The following is an 18787-nucleotide window of genomic DNA, read 5'->3' on the forward strand; positions in this document are numbered from 1 at the left end:
TTGGCGCTGCCAGGGCCGCGCGTTCTCCGGCCGGGGCCGGGGCGCTGACGGGCGCCTCCCGCCGCGCCGTTACTCAGCACAGCCCGGCAGTCGGGAGAGCGCGGGGCGGCGAGCGGAGCGCCAGGTGCAGGTAGGGGCTGTCCTCCCCGGAGGCGCGGGGATGGGCGGTGTGCGGTGACCCCTGCCGCGGTGTGTGGACGACTTGTTTCCTCCTCGCGGGTCCGTCCGTGTCCCCTGCCCCGGCGCAGGCGTGCGGCGGCCCCTGGGGCAAGCGGAAAGGCCCACGGCAGCCGCCGGCGTTCCCTCAGCCGGGCCGCGGGTTCCGGCACACCTGGGCGCGGAGTGCCGGCCCCGGCCGCCCACCTGCCCGCGTCCCGGTGTCGCTGGGCTCGGGGGCTCTGGGGCTGTCGCCTGCCTCGGGGTACCCTGGTGCTGTGAGCGATGTCTCCCCATGCTCCTTGGTCTCCGTGGTCTTGCCCTGGACTCCTTTGTTGGAAATGGGCGCCCTGACTTGAGACATGCTTGCTAAAGTCTGGCTTTTCGCGGCTCCAAACAGTCCTTTGAGTCACTGCTGAGGATTTCGGTGGAACCCTTTTCAGATGCGGACACCTGAGGAGTTAATTTAGTTCCCGCCAGCCTGGTTAAATTTATTCCTTCAGCTTCTGCTATTGAGGGTGGGAGTGACACTGGCCTCAACATTGCTCTCAGGTATCATTAATATAAAAATTTAAAATGTTTGGTTAGTAATTAACTGGGAGAGTTCACGCTGCGGAAATCAGAGCTGAACCAGCTGAGCGCAGAGCGGTGCTGGGGCGGAGCTCCGGCCGGCCTGGGACACCGGGCTGCAGCGGCTGGAGCACGGCGGAGCTCCAGCAGGATGGTTTTAGCAGGGCAGGTCCGGGGTGCAGGGTCTTGCTGGGAGCCTGCAAGGCATTATGTAATCGACTTAATCCCCCTGTTGTCTAGCTGGAACCTTTAGAGGTTTAGTTTGTGCTTCGGCTGATTAAGGATGTCTGGGTTTTCAGTTAGTGTTTCCTGTATTCCCTTTCCCGTTAGGTTTTGATATATACAAAGTAACCAGAATAGGGTAAATAATGTCTCTCTATGTAAGTTGTGATCGCAAGAATTTGTGAGACTAGCAGAGGTATTTGTTCAGAGTCAGATTAACCAAAGTAAAGTTTTGGTTCCATCAGGCTTCTCTGTTTTCATGTAGTATGCTTTGTCCTTTGAAAACTACCTGAAATAATTACTTCACAGTATTTCTTGGCGTAGCTTTTTCATAATTGAGTAGACTTCCTTTGTGTTGTTTTCTGGACTTACTGTGTACTCTTTCTTAATATTCTCTCAATCCTTTTATGTGGTACTTAATCAGACTATTTCTTTTTCACTGAACATTTTGTTGCTTTAAGTGTTGGACTAGTTAAAGGATGTTCATATTCTTCTGTCCCATTTTTAATATAATGCATATGTTGAAATAGATTGGTAGTGCAGTAGTGGCTTGAATTCAAGCTTTCATTGTATTGTGCGCAATGAAAGTGTGAGGGGGAAATGCTTTAGAATTTCTTGTTTCAACAGTGTATAATGAGCAATAAAGATGAAAAAAACAAAACAAAACAAGAACAGTCAAACAACAAGCCCACAACCAAAAAAAGTGACCAAAAAAAGAAACCCCAACAATTTTAATATCTTGCCCATTATGGTTTGAACAACACTTAAAGTTCCAAACCGGCAGCTATATTTATGAGTTTGACTTTGTTGTTGTGAATAGTTCTCATGAAATAGGCAATTTAATTTAAATAAACAATTATAATATTTTATTTTTAATGTAAATGTAAGATGTCTAGATAAGTGTTTGCAAGGGTTGGGCTGCTTTTGAAACTAACACATAGTGAAGTATTCAAAGATGTGAATAATAGGTTCCACTTTCTTGTTGTTATGTACTGAGATAGGATGACAAGAATAATCGCTCATATGAAAAAACTACATTTGTGTTATCTTAGAAATCATAAGATAAATACTTGAGGTATTCTTTAAGATTAAATAGACATTTTCTCTTTTCTGTCGGCCTTTATAAGAAGCTTAGTTGCCACAGAATTAATTGAAATTGCTGCCTGTGGGCAGTTTCACATTTGTAGTTTTATGTTAGGTCTTTATTCATAAGAGAGTTAGAGAAATAAAAGTGATAAAATGCTCTGACTTTCCTTTTAAAAGCTATACCAGAAGGGGTAAGTAATACAGCTTGGGTCTGTTTTATTTCTTAGCCCCTGTTGCTGCAATAGAAGAGTTTTCTGCAGTTTCTTCCACGAAATTTTCATACTTAATTACTGTGAAAACTGCAATATAATTTTAAAGGGGATGCATATTTCTTTACTGTACTCTTTTTGTTGTTAGTATGTTTTACCAGCTGTACAAGCTGTTCTCAGAACAACACTGGCATTTTTATAACTACTGAAATATCAAGCAGACGAGAGTTGTGTTGTTGGGATGTATTGATCTCAGAATCTGATGATGCTGTAATGAGCAAGAGATTTACATCATACATGCTCAGAAGGTGTTAGACCATACCTTAGGTATTCACAAAGTATCTTAGTCAAATGAGTCCCATTAAAGTTACTCATCTGTACTTGTGGAACCATATGCTTAAAGTAATCTGGTCAGAGCTGGTTTTGCCTCAGCTTCTCTAAGGATCCAGATAAAGCATACATCCAGCTTATTCACACTCTCATGTGAATACAATCCATCACAGAGAATGACAAACGAGCTCCAGTATAATAGAAACATTGTTTACATTTAGTTGGAGGTGTTCTCCTGTGTAAGTTCAGTAGGTGTTTTGTATCAAATTGGTTTAGTTTGACCTGCTGGTTTTCTTGGGTCTTCTGAGTGAATAAAGTAGCATGTATTTCTTTTAAAGAAAGGAGTTGTTGTTAGCTGTGATTTAGTTGGATAATGACTCTGGAATCAAATTCTTTTGTTTAGGTAGACATATTTTCCATTGGAGCAAAAGATCAATATATGAAGCCTACATTAGTCTGTCACAGGGGAGGAATAATACTTCATCTGTGGTCTTCAGCATGTCATTTGCCATATCTGGTGACAGCTCATTTTTAGCACATTTAAGCTATCCTGGGGGACAGTACCACCACATCAGCTGATTTACTATGGTTTACTGCAGTACTGTCTGTGTGTGAATCCCACAGGCCAGTTTCCAGTCTTCTGAAATTATTTTGGTGAAAAATCAAAAATAGAAAATATTTTCTGAGTGAGATCTTATTTGTAGTGTTGCTGGGCTGTTTATACTTATAAATAATGTAAATTCCTGTTTTAATTCTTTCTGACAAATGGATTTGGAAGAAATAAAAAAATTCTGTAGCAATAGTTGTATGCTGGTATAGAGTGCAATCTGCTGCTCCTGGGCAGAACAAACTATTTATATCTTACTTTTGGAGGTACAAGTTCTTTAAAATTTTTCATGAAAAAATAATCACCCCCTTAGAATAAAGTGTAATATTTTGCTTCACCTTCAGCATTTCTGAAAAGATGGGAGAACTCACTCTGAACAGATCCATTTAATAGTTTCTGATAGAAATAGAAGTGATTTTGAGTATTGGTTCATAAGTGCTTGGAAAAAAAGCATGTTGAGACATCACAGGAGCTTCTCTGGATTGTGAAGACGAACTCATTAATTAGTAGTGAAAGAAGTTGCTTCTCTGGTGCTCATAACTATAAGAGAAGTAAAGAAGGAACAAATACACATCACAATCCAAAACAATTTTTGGATTTTTACTTTGCATAAGTCAATCCAAACCTTTTATGAATACTTAGATTTCCTCCATAGACTCCTTCCACTTATCCTGACTTGTGGGTATGACTGAAACTTAATATTCACATAATCTCCTCTGATGGGGAATGAGTTTTTCCAAATTTGAGTGACTAACTGTGTTGATAAACAAGATTGTTGTTACTTCTGCTGGCAGGAATATCGTCTTTTATTCAGGATCTTCTTTGAGAGCCTATCTACCTGCTTATGGGAGCTGATCAGTACTTCCTGCCATATCCTCTAAACTGCAAGTGTTAACCTCCCATGTCTAAGCATTTGTGGTTTCCCTCTGTTTTGAAGAAAACTAGAGGTGAAAGCTCTTAGCTGTGGCAGCCTCTTTTTTTGTGCCCTCTTTTTCTGTAGTATTCTCAAATGCTTGTACTGTTTGTTAGACTGTCTCAATGTGCCTGTTTTTGCTGGTCTAAAAGTATGCTCCATGTAACATTCCTTGCAGTATGCTTTCGTACTTTACCGCCAGGATAAGACCATTCACACATTCAAAAATACAGATAGTTGTTCTGTGATAGATGTTAAAGTGTTTTTGCAGCACTGTCATTGACATTTTTTCAAAATGAAATTTGGACATGAAAACTAAGCCTCTCTACAAGTTTAAGGACAAAATTTGAAATATATAAATATTATTAGGTGTCATGGTTAGCAGTAAGATCTTATTGTTTGATGACCCAAATACTTCTGGAAGAGCATGGTACGGTACACAACTGAAATTTGCTTGTTTTGTAACTTGAGTCAAAGCCATTATGTGAAACTATGTTTATGTTCACAGGGAACTGTCAGGAGATGAACTTGAGACCTGTAGATAGATATGTTGTGGAAAAGTTGTGTAAGTTAAGATGAAATGTCAGATGCCTTAAAACAAGGAGAGTAGAGTAAAAGCTTACCTTTAGTGGGCTGGTTTCCAGCGTGGTACTTGGCAAATTTCATTGCACTTCTTATTTCTGAGAAAAAGTATTGCTGCAACAAAGGATTCCCCAGCCCACCCCCCATCTCTCCTCAGTGCTCTAAATTGAGAGAACACAATGTCTACTTTAAGGGCAACTGTATCTTCACCTAGCGTGATTTAGGTGAGGTATGTTTTGGTTTTTGTTTTTCTCCACCCTCACTGTTAAAACCAATGCTTTGAATTGGTACTATAGACTATGCTTTAACAAATATCTGTGATAGAGCATTTAGTTTGGGACGTGTTTCTTAAGCATGGAAAAAAAACCCAATTATGTCATTTATACGATCCAAATTCCTCTGTGCAATAGAATTTCTAAGAATTTTTTTGAGATTTTCTAAACATTTATGTTGGCAAGTATGAGGAACAATGATAAGTTTATGGCTACGTTTTCATGTACCAAAGCTCTACAGTGTTTGCTAAGCCGGAAGCATCATCTTGTTTTGTCTTCTAAGTTTTGACCTTTCATACTTTTGATAGTGCTTGCAGGAGCCCATACATTGTGATTGCAATACACATTCTTTGTATTTAGGAAATGCTGTCATAATTTTTAGCTGCAGAAATCTGCATTACCTTAGTATGCTGCACCTCTGACACATATTTTAATTGTTCTTTATCACATATGTGTTTGTAAATGAGAAGAACACTTTTCTTAATGTCTTAAGATGAGGAACTTCTTTTCCTCCAAAAAACTCCAAAACTCATACTTGTTCTTTCCCTGGGTAGTCAATCATGTTTTACTTTTGATATCTGGCAGGGCTTTAGAGTTATCACTTCTCTTTAATAATATACTCATTGTGAAATAACTAATAATATCAAATGAGATATATGGAAATATACATGTAGGTATTTAAGTCTTGGTTTTTTTCTTACAGGTTCAAAAGTCATGCATTATTTTATAGAGATGTTATATTTATATTTTTTTTTAAGTTGGGGTTTTTTTTAATGTCAGATTGTACCTGGAAGCTGATACTATTCTCTCTTCCCATTTCAGACCAGAAGATGAATAATCTTTCCTTTAGTGAATTGTGTTGCCTGTTCTGTTGTCCACCATGCCCAGGGAAAATTGCTTCCAAGCTGGCATTCTTACCTCCGGATCCCACATACACACTGATGTGTGATGAGAGTGGTAGTCGCTGGACTTTACATCTCTCTGAGCGAGCAGACTGGCAATATTCTTCTAGAGAAAAAGATGCCATTGAGTGCTTCATGACTAGAACATGTAAAGGCAACAGGATTGCCTGTATGTTCGTGCGTTGCTCACCTAACGCCAAGTACACTTTGCTCTTCTCACACGGAAATGCTGTTGACCTGGGTCAGATGAGCAGCTTTTATATAGGACTGGGTTCACGGATTAATTGCAACATATTCTCCTATGATTATTCTGGATATGGTGCAAGTTCTGGGAAGCCAACAGAGAAGAATCTGTATGCTGACATCGATGCTGCTTGGGTGGCTCTTAGGACAAGGTAAGACATTAATTACCATTTTTATTTTACAGCATGCTTGTCAAATGGTTTTATTTCACATGCGTCAGTAGTTGAAGCAGCAATGCTCTGATTTATAATTAGTGGATTCTCATCCAAGCTGACTGGTGGTGCATGGTGCTGAAGGCATTGTCAGTATTAAGCAGGATCGGTATATATTACTTACATACTAGAAAAAATGAAATGGAATTAAATTTAATAAGCTGTGGTTTAGTCTTAAATGATTAGAAGATCATCCTTATTGTCATAGTTTGGAATCTTCTCAGCTACAAAAATTAAAAAGGTAGAAGAAGTCCGTAATTGATACCCTGATAATTAACCCACTGGATGTGAAGTTTTTTCTTCAGATGACTTCCATCACCTACTTTTTTTGTAGGGAGGGGCGGAGCAAAAGCTGGTACAAGAGAACTTGGTGAGACTCTGTTTCTGTGTGGTGTTGAGATGACCTTTGTTTCAGAGTTCTAACTAGCAGCTACAGCATTTCCAAAGGGAGAAACATTTTTTTGCTTTATATAGAAAGCTATCTTCACAAAATATAATGTGTGGGAGAAGTTGTAATGGATCTGTGTAAATAACCTATGGTGGTCACAAAAAAAAGGGAATTTGAAGAAGTGGTGTTAACTCAAGCAGAATAAACATGTATGAGAAAAGAATGCAAATGAAAAGATGTGTTCTAAGCCTCTGGTTTTGTGGGAGATAAACAGCACGATGAAAGACTCTGAATGCATTCACTGATATAGGTGAGAATCCTGCACCAAATAAATGCAGCTTCTCTAATTTGAGTGCAATTTTCACCATAATTTTCCATTTACCTAATATTCTTCTCATGTTGCAAATAACCGCAATGCAAAAACTATTTTTTAAAATAGTCTGCAATCATAAGAATAACTGCTCCCCAAATATCCCAGCACACTGTATTTTACACCAGAAAAACCTAAGTGTGTTGTTATGGCTTGATCATTGCAACTTGAGCATCCTGTTTAATAATTATAGTGTCAGGGATACGAATTATTGTAAGGGCATGTAGACTTTAAATCCTGGATCCTGGTAATTGTACCAGTCAATTTAGAACTTCATCAATGTAGTACTAATGAGCAGATTACCCCTTTTCAATGTTTTAAATACACATTTAGTCTTGCATTCCTTTTACATTGTAACAACAATATGATATTTCTTTTCGAAGAAGCATACGTTTTATGTGTTAAATAGGGGAAAAGCTTATCATAAACTTCATTCAGTCACTGGGGACAGGTTTTCAGCTTTGTCTACTCAAAAACATGCGTACTGGCCTGTTAGATTAGCTTTTAGTGTTTATTGTTATTACAGTGAAAAGTTGAGATATGACTGTTCCATAGGCCAAGCAGGTACACTGTTGACTGTGGTTTGTAGCTGATAGGTGATCTGGACATTAGCTGCTCAGTGAACTACCCTGTAACATTTACCAAAAACACGTGGTTTGTGAACAATGTGGAAGACAGTCTGAATTATTTAAATATTGCAGAAAATGGAAGAGAACTTGAACTGGATGGTGAAACATAATACTTTGGCAGTTTACAGGCTCTGCTTTATAAACGAATTTGTAATTATTCTCTCTGGTGTTGCCTGGGAAGGCTGACCTGGAACAGAAACTAGGCAGAGCAAAAGAAATAAAATAGGTATTTATTGAAGTCTCAGCCCCCTGGCTTAGCCCCTTTTTCCCTCACTGTTGCTTATGCTTTTTGGGTGATGAGTGTCCTTGATTCTCTAGCTAGGAAGGAATTGTTTCTACCTACCCTGTGCAGAGAACTTACTAACATCTAATATGAAGTTTCAGAGTTACACACTGAGCAGCAGAGATTCTGAAAAATAGAAGCTAAAGCCCAAGGCATCACTGGCACCATCTTTAACATTTATAACTAATTCTGCAAAAGCAAGTTAATTCAGTGGATTGTTTGCAGGATAAATGTGAGTATAGCTGTAACTCCTTGGAAATTCTTGTTGATGAGATAAGAAATGGACCATAAAGTTTTAAACAGTGTGCCTCAGTTTATGATGTGATGAAGAAAAGAATGGAGAAGTTACCTTTGCAGATTGATCACAGTTACCCATAACTCCCTGCATTCCCTGTTCTGAAAAATGGAATCGCAGAACCCAACACTAAAAGGTGTTTCTGGGGTAATTGAAATACTGATGCTGACTTAGTTCAGTCAACAAAACTGCTTGTGGTATAGACTTGGTAGCATCTTAAGTTTTGTATCTTGGAAAGAATCCACATACTTACCTCAGCAAAATTGTCCAGTGGGGATCGGACACTGTGAAATAGTCTGGTATTTGTACTGAAGGTAATGATGAGACTTTGCTGTGGATATTAGTATTTCATGTAAGTGAATACAGAAAACTAGTTTGGCAGCCTGTCAGAACAGGTAAACAGCAGATGTAGATGCTGAGTTGTGTCCCTATTCTTTACGTCCTTTGAGCATCTTAATAGGAAGCAGTAGCCACCTATGTGAATGATGGCCATGAAAGAATGTGATGTGATTCACTGCCTTCATCAGGTTTGCAAAAGTTGTACATTGCTGCATATTCATGTTCATGGGACTGTATAAAAGCTGCAAGTGAGGACATTGTTTTTCCAGCTGTCATAGCTACCAAGTGTTGAAATACCAGGAGTCATTTTGGGATACGCCTGTTTTCTGCTGTTGTGGTCTCTGAAGACCTTTGATGACACCTTAGTAAGGGTGGAAAGGTTTAACCAGCCCCAGGCAAGTGCAGGGCAAGTGGCACTCTTTCATTCAGAAACCTCTGAAGATGTGCCAGAATTACCTCATGACCAGATTTACCTGTAAGAAGCCAAACAGCCCTTTCATTGTTGCTTATCATTGACTGCATAATAATTGAAAAATTGAAGGGTCAATCTCACCATCACATGATGTGTCAAAGTGGACAGGATGGTATAGAAATATATATACAGGTATATATACAAGCAGGTATAGAAATAATACTGAGTATCTTCAGATGTTGACAAAAACTGTTCATTTGATAATTCACAAATTTTTTTTTTTTTGTTCAGAAGCAGAAAGGGTGGGGTTCAGCTAGAAGTCAAGGTACGTAACTTTGTGCATTTGGAGAGAATTGGAGTTTTATTTAAACTGATAGGGAAAAGTAGCTCAATAAGCGTGGAAGAGAGATCTTAGCAACAGAGCAAGTGTATTGACAGCATTTTGAAGTGTAGGAAAGGCCATACTGTCATGAGAGTGGCACAGAAGATGCAGTTTGTTGATTATAATGTGGACAATGGGCTTGCCTCTCATAAAATATGGTTCCTGTTTTCTTCTCCCAGTGTGAAATATTGTATACACAAGAAGGGGAATGCACGCAACAGTTGACGAAGAGCTGTATGCTCCCAAATGTTATTAATGGGCTGGAATGTTGATAGTTACACATGTGGAAGATGTTCATACCCTTCATGTTCTGCAACATGCAGCTGTAATTTCATGTCCATAATGACAAAAGATTCTGAATGTGCATTGGAAATTCCATCAGGATGTTCCCCCTTGTTCCATGTACCCCAAGTGTTGTATTGGTTTTCTAAATGTGTGTGTTGCCATAGCTTCACAAACTGTAGCTTCTCTAGAGCATCTAGTGTAAGCCTAAAGAGTTACTATAGAAAATTTACCCTTCTAAGCTTGATCTTAGAATTTTAGAAATTTTATCTCATTATTGTGAAGTGATCTAGTCTTCTAGATTAAGAGCAATAGTTCAGAAGTAAATATAAATTACTTTGCCTCCCTTATGTATATCCAGATCAAAACAGTAGGTATTTTTATGAGCCTGACAGAGTAGCCTGGTAATTTCTGCTGGTATTCTTTTTTTCTCAAAGGTAACAAAGTTAAAAATCAAAAAACAAAGAAAAAACCCAAATAAACAAAAAACCTCTGCTTACCTTGTCACATCCAGACATGCATTTTGTGGTTTGCTGATTGGACATTATGGCAATGCAGTACATATACAGTGAAAATATAAAATAAGGTGAATATCCAATGTAAGTGATGTACATCCATTTAATGTGTTCAAGGAAAGGTCAGACAGCACTTTGAGCAACTTGATTCAGTGAAACATTACCTCTATATGCCAGGTGCCTGGACTATATCACATTCCATCCTAAACTATTCTATGATCCCATGAAGAGGAAAAAAAGAGAATAGAGGGACAGAGAAAAGGTAGACCCCCCCCCAGTAAATAAAGTGCAGGAAAGGTCTTGCTATAAAAACAGAAATATCAAGAAAATAGTGGAAGAGTTTCTGCTAAATCACATGAAGTTCATCACCAAGGGAAAAAAGAATATTTCATTGCTGTTTAGCAGTTCTTTTTCTACCAGAAGCTCAAAAGATTAGGCCAGGTTTAGGGTTGCCTCTTTTGCAAGAAACCATTTATATCTCATCAGGATATGTAGGGCCACAGAAAAGAATATTGGCTTCATTAGTGCAGGGGCCTGTTTCCAGGCAGTGGAACGGCTGGGACAGTTGCAACAACTTACTGCTTGCTCCTTCCTCAGTCCACAGGTGGCATGGTGTTTCCTGCCTGTCCCTGAACAAAAGCCACACAAAGGAGCACAAAAGCAGTTCCTCCACTACTCCCAGACAATATTTATTTAGTTCTTTTCGTTAACTGTTAAAGCCTAATGAGGGGGAATGCATTGCTGAAGCTGCAAAATGGAAAATGGTTCTCTTCTGTTTTGCAATAGCTTTGCTTTGTAGTGACATGAACATGTGCCTTTGGCATGGTGATGAGGCAAATTCGTGAGCATTCAGACACTCCGTGAGGATGTCAGGAAGCTTACATGAGCACAGGTTCTGTGTTAAAACTGCTCTTTAGAATCCATCTGCTTTCCAGGCAGGTAACCTGTAAGTGTGTGAACATAAAGGGTGTTGAAAGGAATTGAAATCTCAGTTGCTCTAGAAAGAGAAAGGTGTTGCAGTCAGCCTTTAAACTGCAGAAAATATCTATCTAGTTTTGTACCAGATTCTGCCCAGAATAACTTGTCCATGAGGAATAGTGCTTTCTCTGAGAAGATGCATCCGTGCATAGTTACTCTTAAGGTTTTCTTTCAAGGTCCTTTTTGGTGATTATGACTTTAAAAAAATCTCCAAACCTAAAAACACCCTCCTTCACCCCCCACGCTGAAGGTCTGTCTATGCTGACGCATGTAATCTAAGATTACTTGAGTGGACAGCAATGTTTTCATTAGTCCTATTATCAACATAATGAGCTTTCTAAGATAGCAACAGACTTTACAGCCTGTCTTTGACCTCTTGTAACCAGAGGAACTACTTGAATCGTATGGCTCTGTAAATGTCATGTTCCCCTTCCTCAGAATGGCCTGTACTTAAAAGATTAGGAAAAAAATGATGCTGTGACCTTTTCTCTTGATCTGACACTCTTCCTTTGGGAGACCAGGTATGTAATCATCTGATAATTTGACTCAAAACTTCTTGGAGTTTAACAGACTTTGAGTCTATCAAAAGAAACAAACAAATTTGGTGAGTAGGGAACTTGAAAACAGTTACTTTTTCAAGAATTTTTCTGTTTTAGATCATAAAGTGATACTTTTGAGAGATAGCAATAGAGGGACAGTTGGACTCTTTCTTTTTCCAAACATTTCAGAAGCCTGTTGTATTGGGCTTGCATGGCCAAGCTTTGGTAGCGGGGGTGCCTTCTGTCAGAAGCTGGCAGATGCTTCCTTCATGTCTGGCAGAACCAATCTCTGTCAGCTCCAAAGATGGAGCTAGCCAAGGCTGGGTCAATTAAAGAAGATGGTAGTGCCTCTGGGATAACATATTTTAGAAGAGGAGGGGGAAAAAAATCATTGTACAGTTGTAATTTCAGCCAGAAAAGAGTGAAGTGAGAACATCTGATGGGAACAGCTCTCCAGACTGGGAGACCACGATCAGTGAAGGAAGGGAAGGAGATGCTCCAGGTGATGGAGCTGAGATTCTCCTGCAGCCCGTGTTGCAGACCATGGTGAGGCAGCTGTGCCCGTGCAGCCAAGAGGATCCACAGGGATACAGAGATCCACCTATAGCCCATGGAGGAACCTCACACCAGATATGTGAGGGGGATGCCTGAAGGGAGGCTGAGACTCCATGGGAGACCTGTGAAGAGAGGAACCCTGGTCCTGTGCTGGAACACCCTGAACCTTGAAGAACTGCACCTCATGGAAGAGAGACTCACACTACAGCCATGTGATGGGGACTGTTGCCTGTGGGACAGACTCACATCTGAGAAGCTCATGGAGAACTGACTCCCATGAGAGGGATGCCATGGTGAGCAGGGGAAGGAATCCTTGCCCTGAACAGGGAGAGAAACAACCTTTGATGAAGTGACCATAGCCCCATTTCTTGTCTCCATGTGCTGCTGGAGTAGACTGTAGAGCTGGGAAGGAGAGGGGGTGGGGGCAAGGTGTTTGTAAGGTCTGTTTTATTTCTCATATCCTTCTCTGATTTTGTTAGTAATAAATTCAGTTAAATAGCTCTACTTCTAGCTGGGTTTGCCCATGATGGTATTTGATGAGGGATCTCTCCAGTCCTTATCTCAGTCCACAAGCCCTTTGTTAAATTTTTCTCTCCCCTGCCAACTGTGGAGAGAGAATTAGAGAGCTCCTTTGGTGGCATCCAACCAGGGTCAGCCCACTAAACCTTTTCAAGGGAAAAGAGAAGACTGGAATGAGCAAATGTAATCTCTGTTTTCTAAGCTGCTTGGAGTTTGTTATTTGGGAGTTGGGTGTTAGGTTTTCATCCTCTTCAAGCCAGAATATTCAAAGGTCTACTTGGAACCACCACTTCTGGTTATTCACCTCTATTTTAGTTTACAGATCGCAAAGTGTGTAGTTTCTGGTGGGCACTGTGAGGCAATCTATTTGACTGTGATGGAGTAGGGATTACTTTAATCCAGGTATCATAAATGCTTTTCTTGGTTTATTTTTTTGTAGTCATTATTTATCTATCTTCAGACTGAAGGAATTTGATCAAAAAGTAGGGGAAAGAGTAATGAGAGAGAGAAGAATATATCTTCCAAAATATACTTTTTAAGTTCTGCTTTAAATTCCTGGGTAGTGACCTTTATCTTGTAAAACTCGTCCAGCAAAATGCAAGTGTAGTAATTGGCAAGGTTTATTATTTGAAAAAACTGTTTTATCATAATTTGCTGTGCAAAATGCATGCCATGTGAGTGATGCAACATGTCAGGTATTCATGCAAATTGTGTTCAGATTATGTGGGAAAGGAGGGAAAGTCATACTCTACTTTCAGAATGGACAAATGTGATGTGAATTGGGAGATTAGTTATAAAATGATAGGTACTTAGATGTTCTCAGGTGTTTTAGAAGAGATGCAGAAATTGTGTAGACCTTAGATTTGTTTTTTGTTTCAAAGCTTTAATTTATTGTATTTATGTGTATTGGAATTTTCAGAAAATCTTGTCAATGCTTGAAATTGCTTATTCTTTGAGAACTGTCATGAGGTGAAGGGCTTGCTAGTAGTTCCGGGTTGATGATGAAGACTTAGAGTTTTAGAAGTCTTAATTTGATCGTGATCTGATTATGACTCAAAGCTTTCTAGGAAATGCTGACAGTAATTGAGCAGTCATGATGCAGCAAGGTTCCTGTGTCAAGCAGAGTCTGCCTCTGTGCTAATACTTTAAAAGCTTTTACATTTAACTCTATCAGAACCCAATTTAAATAAACAGATGAATATTAAATAGACAATGTTAGATGTCAAGAGTGGGTTTTAAACCAAAGTTAGCAAATTATTGGCATGCCTAATAATTTCTGCTACTGATATGTAAAATGTAAGTGATACTACAATCTTGAAATCTTCCTAGATACATATTTTGTAATTAACTGTTTATTATATGCAGATGCAACTTAGAGGACATTTTTTCTGGCTTATTAAGAAATACTTGTGGATTTGGCAATTTTGGTGTTTGTTGGTAATTTGAATATCTCGGTGCATGTGAAACACCTTCGTTCCTAATGTTCCTGTTTTTTTAGTACGTTAGACTTTACTGATTTTAGTGTTTGGTTGCCTGTACAGTTATTTACCCATGCTTATAAGATACTAGAGAATTTCTTTGTTACTTCTGCTCCCCTGACTTTACTGGAGGTATGCAAAATATACTAATGTGATAACTTTTTTGTGGTTATGGGCATTGTTACATAGTGTTGACAGAAAATATGCATGCCTTTATTGTTAGCGAGGTAACAGGTGCCCTTTCCTACACTTGATTTTTATTCCTTTTAGGGTTAAAGTGGCAAACATCAAACTTGTCCCATGTTGTTTCACAGTGATGTTAAGCTAGGCTGCTCTGTTGAACAAGTTTTTAATAATGCATGAGAACAATGATTTGGGTTTGGTTTTTACTGTTTGGTTTTGGGGCTTTGGACTTCTTTTGGAGATGATGAGGAGGAATTGATTTGTTTGTATTTTGTGGGGGTTTGGGGAGGGTGGTTGTTATTGTTTTTGGGGTCTTTTGTGTATGGGGTTTTCCTGGATTTGGTATTAATGCAATGTAGTATCTCTTCCCATTCAAGGTACTTCCTTTCCCAAGTTTAGATGCACCTCTGCAGTCTGGCCTATGCTAAGAGTATGTGATTAATACTGGGCAATGGATCAGCAGCTCTCTTCTGTTGCAGGCGCTGCTTTTTACCGTCTTCTTTAGAGGATTTTCCCATATAACTTGGGTAGCAATTACTTTTTGTATTCATGCTAATGCTGCAAAATATGTTAAACTGACTTGTCTAAGTGTTAAGTGTCTATATTTTTCTTTTGTTTGCTCTCGTTAATTGCATCTTATTAGGAAGGAGGCTTTGACTTCAGTTCTGTATTCCCTGTTGGGCTGTCTTGTTTGTGGTTTAGGTTGATAAGAACAAGCTCCTTAGCTGTTATATGGAATGTTCAGTATTAATGTACTGATCACTGTCCGTATGGGCATGCTCTAAGTCTCGCTAAATTTATAAACAATGTTGCCAGCTTGCAGGTTTTATCAGGTATCAGAAGAGTAAAGATTACCAAACTTTTGCAGGCTTGGTTATGCTTCATGTGATGTGACCTAAGAGCTATTAAGGCTCTAATCTGCTTTTTGTTTTCTGTTGTAGGTCCACTGGAGTTAACAGTCACTAGTATACAAGCCACACTGCATTCACAAAATTAAATAATTATTTCAATACCATCAGGCATAAGGAAAAAAAAATACTGCAAATAGCTAGTAAATAAATTATTGTGTGTTTTAGTCAGGAACATCATAGAACAGACTTGCTTGTTCTTCTACCAGCTCCTGTTACATAGTTGATACCGTTCTGAAAATTTTCACCTTCAGAAATGCCTTTTTTGCCTTACTCTGTAGGTTTTGTCTGTTTCACTTTTTAAACATTTCTGATTTTCTAGGTATGGGATTCGCCCTGAAAATGTGATTATATATGGCCAGAGTATAGGAACGGTACCATCTGTGGATCTTGCTGCTAGGTATGAAAGTGCTGCTGTAATTCTTCATTCTCCACTGACTTCAGGAATGCGAGTAGCTTTTCCTGATACGAAGAAGACGTACTGCTTTGATGCATTCCCGAAGTAAGTTGTAGGATTATCTTTTTTTATTTAGCATGCATTTTCTCTGTTACAGAAGTTTTCAACTAAAGAAACAAGTAGTCTGGCAAATTCTCTTAAATTATTTTCAGAAGTTTAATAAAACAATTGGCAAAAAAATCAGTGAATAATATCAAAGAGGAGCATTTAATTTCAAGAAGTTTACAAAACTTTGTAAACATTATAGACACTTCGCATCTCTATAATTATTTTAGTGGATATCTGTAAAGAAGTAATTAATTTTCCTATACATAACATGTAAATCCCTAGTTCTAACAAGTAGTTCTATCCAGTGAATTGTTAGTTTGGATAGCTGTGTACAAAGTCATTTTCAGCATGTGTCTGTAAGACTGAAAAATTTAGTACATCTTAACTGAAGAAAATTCCTGTCATGTATTTCAGAACAATACCATTGTTTTCATAGATATAATCTTTTTCTTACAGCATTGACAAAATTTCTAAAATAACATCTCCTGTCTTAATAATCCATGGAACTGAAGATGAAGTAATTGACTTTTCACATGGCCTGGCGTTATTTGAGCGTTGTCAGAGACCTGTAGAGCCACTGTGGGTAGAAGGAGCAGGCCACAATGATGTGGAACTCTATGGACAGTACCTTGAAAGATTAAAACAGTTTGTGTCACAGGAACTGGTGAACTTGTAACTTTCGTTGTGTATTTACATGATTTTTTCATTTCACTGCAGAACTGCACACCTTGATAAGTATGTAACTTAAAACCCGAATGTTGTGTTTTCAAATCATCTTGGTTGCCTTCATTAAATGTACAGGTAATGATTTGTCAACATAATTAATGAAGGTTTTAATGCCAGCATAATAAACTGGAATTACATGATCATGCAGTCAGACTTAGCAGTTCATATTTCTTTGTGTGAGGATTTTCTTCTTAGATGTTGTCCTAGTTTGGAGGACAGGTGTCTACTAAGAAAGGCGAGAGCCTCTCTGTGAAGTGGAGAATGTAAAACCCTTCCCTCCAAATTATTATACTTTTGAAATTAGGGGAATTCAGGCAAAGATATGGGAATTAGGAATAACAGTTCTTTACTAGGAAAATTAAAATAGAAATACAGTACTACAAAGAAACAAACTCCAAACCCTGACAAAGTGAGAGTACAACCTGACACCCCGTCAGGCAGGGTATTGGTAGCAGTTTGATTAAATAGTGGTTGCAGTCCTCTTGCAGTGACAGATGTGATTCAGTTGAATCAGTGGTCCTGCAGAAGGTGCAGTTTTCCTCTGAAGGTCCAGTGGTGATGTGGAGAAGTGCAGTTTTCCTCTGTCCAGTGGAAAAAGAGCTCTCCTGGTGTCCTAAAATCTCAGTTTTTATCTTGGTAGGAAAGGCTTGGCTCTTCCCCCTGAGTGAAGCATCTCCCAATGGGATGCAGTAATTTTATCAGTCACACAGTGGGACTCAAAGGGCCATTAGCAGAAAATGACTCTCTGGAGGAAGGATGGGTTGTGAAAAGATAAAGAACAATGCCTTTGCCTGGTTTCAATGGATGGCCCATTAGCAGAATATCTCCCACGGAGATGAGGATCACTGTCCCACCTGGTCTCAACAGATAGTGATAGAATAGATACCTTTGATCACATCCTGTATTGCAACCCAAGACAGATGTAAAGAAAAAAAATCACAAGGAGTACTGTAAGAAAATTTAATTACAGTAATTTCACGATTATAAGCCACACCATGTTGACTAAAATTTTACTCCCACCCCAGAAATGCAGCTTACACTCAGGAGCGGCTAATATGTGAAAAATTTTCTGAAATTTCCAACCCCGGAAGTGCAGCCGAGATGCTGAACCGAGCACCTGCCAGTAAAACCTGGGATTGCGCGATTGTTGCAAATTGGTTACTCTTGCACAGTGGGTGGAGGTGGGCTCTGTGCCGGCAGCGCAGGGTGGGGGAGAGGAGGCAGGAGGCTCCCTCCTTCAGGCAGCGCAGCCCGAGGCAGAGGCGGGGGGCACCCTGCTGCCATCCCCGCGGCCCCGGGGAGAGGCAGGGGCCACCTGGCCCTGTCGGCAGCCGCGAGCAGGCCGAGCCTGCACAGCCCAAGCCGAGCCAGTAAACCCCGCGATCCTGCAATTCTGTTACTAACTGGCAACTTTGTTGCACGTGGGTCCTCGCTGCGAATGACAGAGCGGCTTATAATCAGGTGTGCCTTATGTATGGACAAAGAACGAAATGTTGCCAACACCCGGAGATGCGGCTTATAGTCAGTGCGCCTTGTAATCGTACAATTACTGTATATAAAACCAAATGCTGTAAAACTGTTGCCAAGTGCTTTAGCATATCAAAAACAAGTTTATAAATATTTTTTAAACATCTCAAGGTGTACTGTGATTTACTCTGTTGCACAGGTGTAATTAAGAAACAGACCTCTAAGCAGTTCTGTAAAAATGTAATACCCATGAAATTTGAGCAAATACTAATGTATATAATAAGAATAAACAGTCACTGAAAATTACTCATGCCCTGTTACAGGATGAGGGGTGCAAAATAGATATATTTTCCCATATTTTTCATTTCTTTTGTGTTTAATTTTCCTTTAGTTATTTTGTACTCATGTTGTTCCTAAAATGTACCCACTCGTGTTCTCAGGAGTCCTAATCTTGCCAAAATAATGCCACAAGTTACCATAGTTGTAATGCAAGTGTCATTCATGTGATTACTACTGAGGCCATTTCTTTGAAAATAGGTGAAATACCTCTTTGAAACCAGTAAGACTTTTAAAATCTAGAAGACTTCTTGAACCATGTAGTTTTAAACACTGCTTTTTTAGAGCCATAATGTATCATTAAGAAGAACTTTGAAGTTTATCCAACATTGTAATAAAAAATTTGCAACTTAGCAGTTGTCTGATCAGGCTTACAGTAATTTCACGAATACAA

The 18787-nt window shown here is 39.3% G+C and overlaps 1 protein-coding gene across 2 annotated transcripts; it reads left to right on the plus strand.

Moving 5' to 3' along the window:
- Positions 1-10: 10 nt before the first annotated feature.
- ABHD17B (abhydrolase domain containing 17B, depalmitoylase) lies at positions 11-16738 on the plus strand. Of its 2 annotated transcripts, none has more exons than XM_033084979.1 (4): positions 11-130; positions 5770-6244; positions 15682-15861; positions 16321-16738. In XM_033084979.1, exons 2-4 carry the CDS (start codon positions 5778-5780, stop codon positions 16538-16540), a joined length of 867 nt encoding a protein of 288 aa, XP_032940870.1. In that variant the 5' UTR covers positions 11-130; positions 5770-5777; the 3' UTR covers positions 16541-16738. The 2 variants fall into 2 exon arrangements, with proteins under 2 accessions (XP_032940870.1, XP_032940871.1); XM_033084980.1 differs by lacking the exon at positions 11-130 and adding an exon at positions 600-708.
- The last annotated feature ends 2049 nt before the right edge of the window (positions 16739-18787 follow it).

Source organism: Catharus ustulatus, chromosome Z (assembly GCF_009819885.2).
Source record: "Catharus ustulatus isolate bCatUst1 chromosome Z, bCatUst1.pri.v2, whole genome shotgun sequence".
NCBI lineage: Eukaryota > Metazoa > Chordata > Aves > Passeriformes > Turdidae > Catharus > Catharus ustulatus.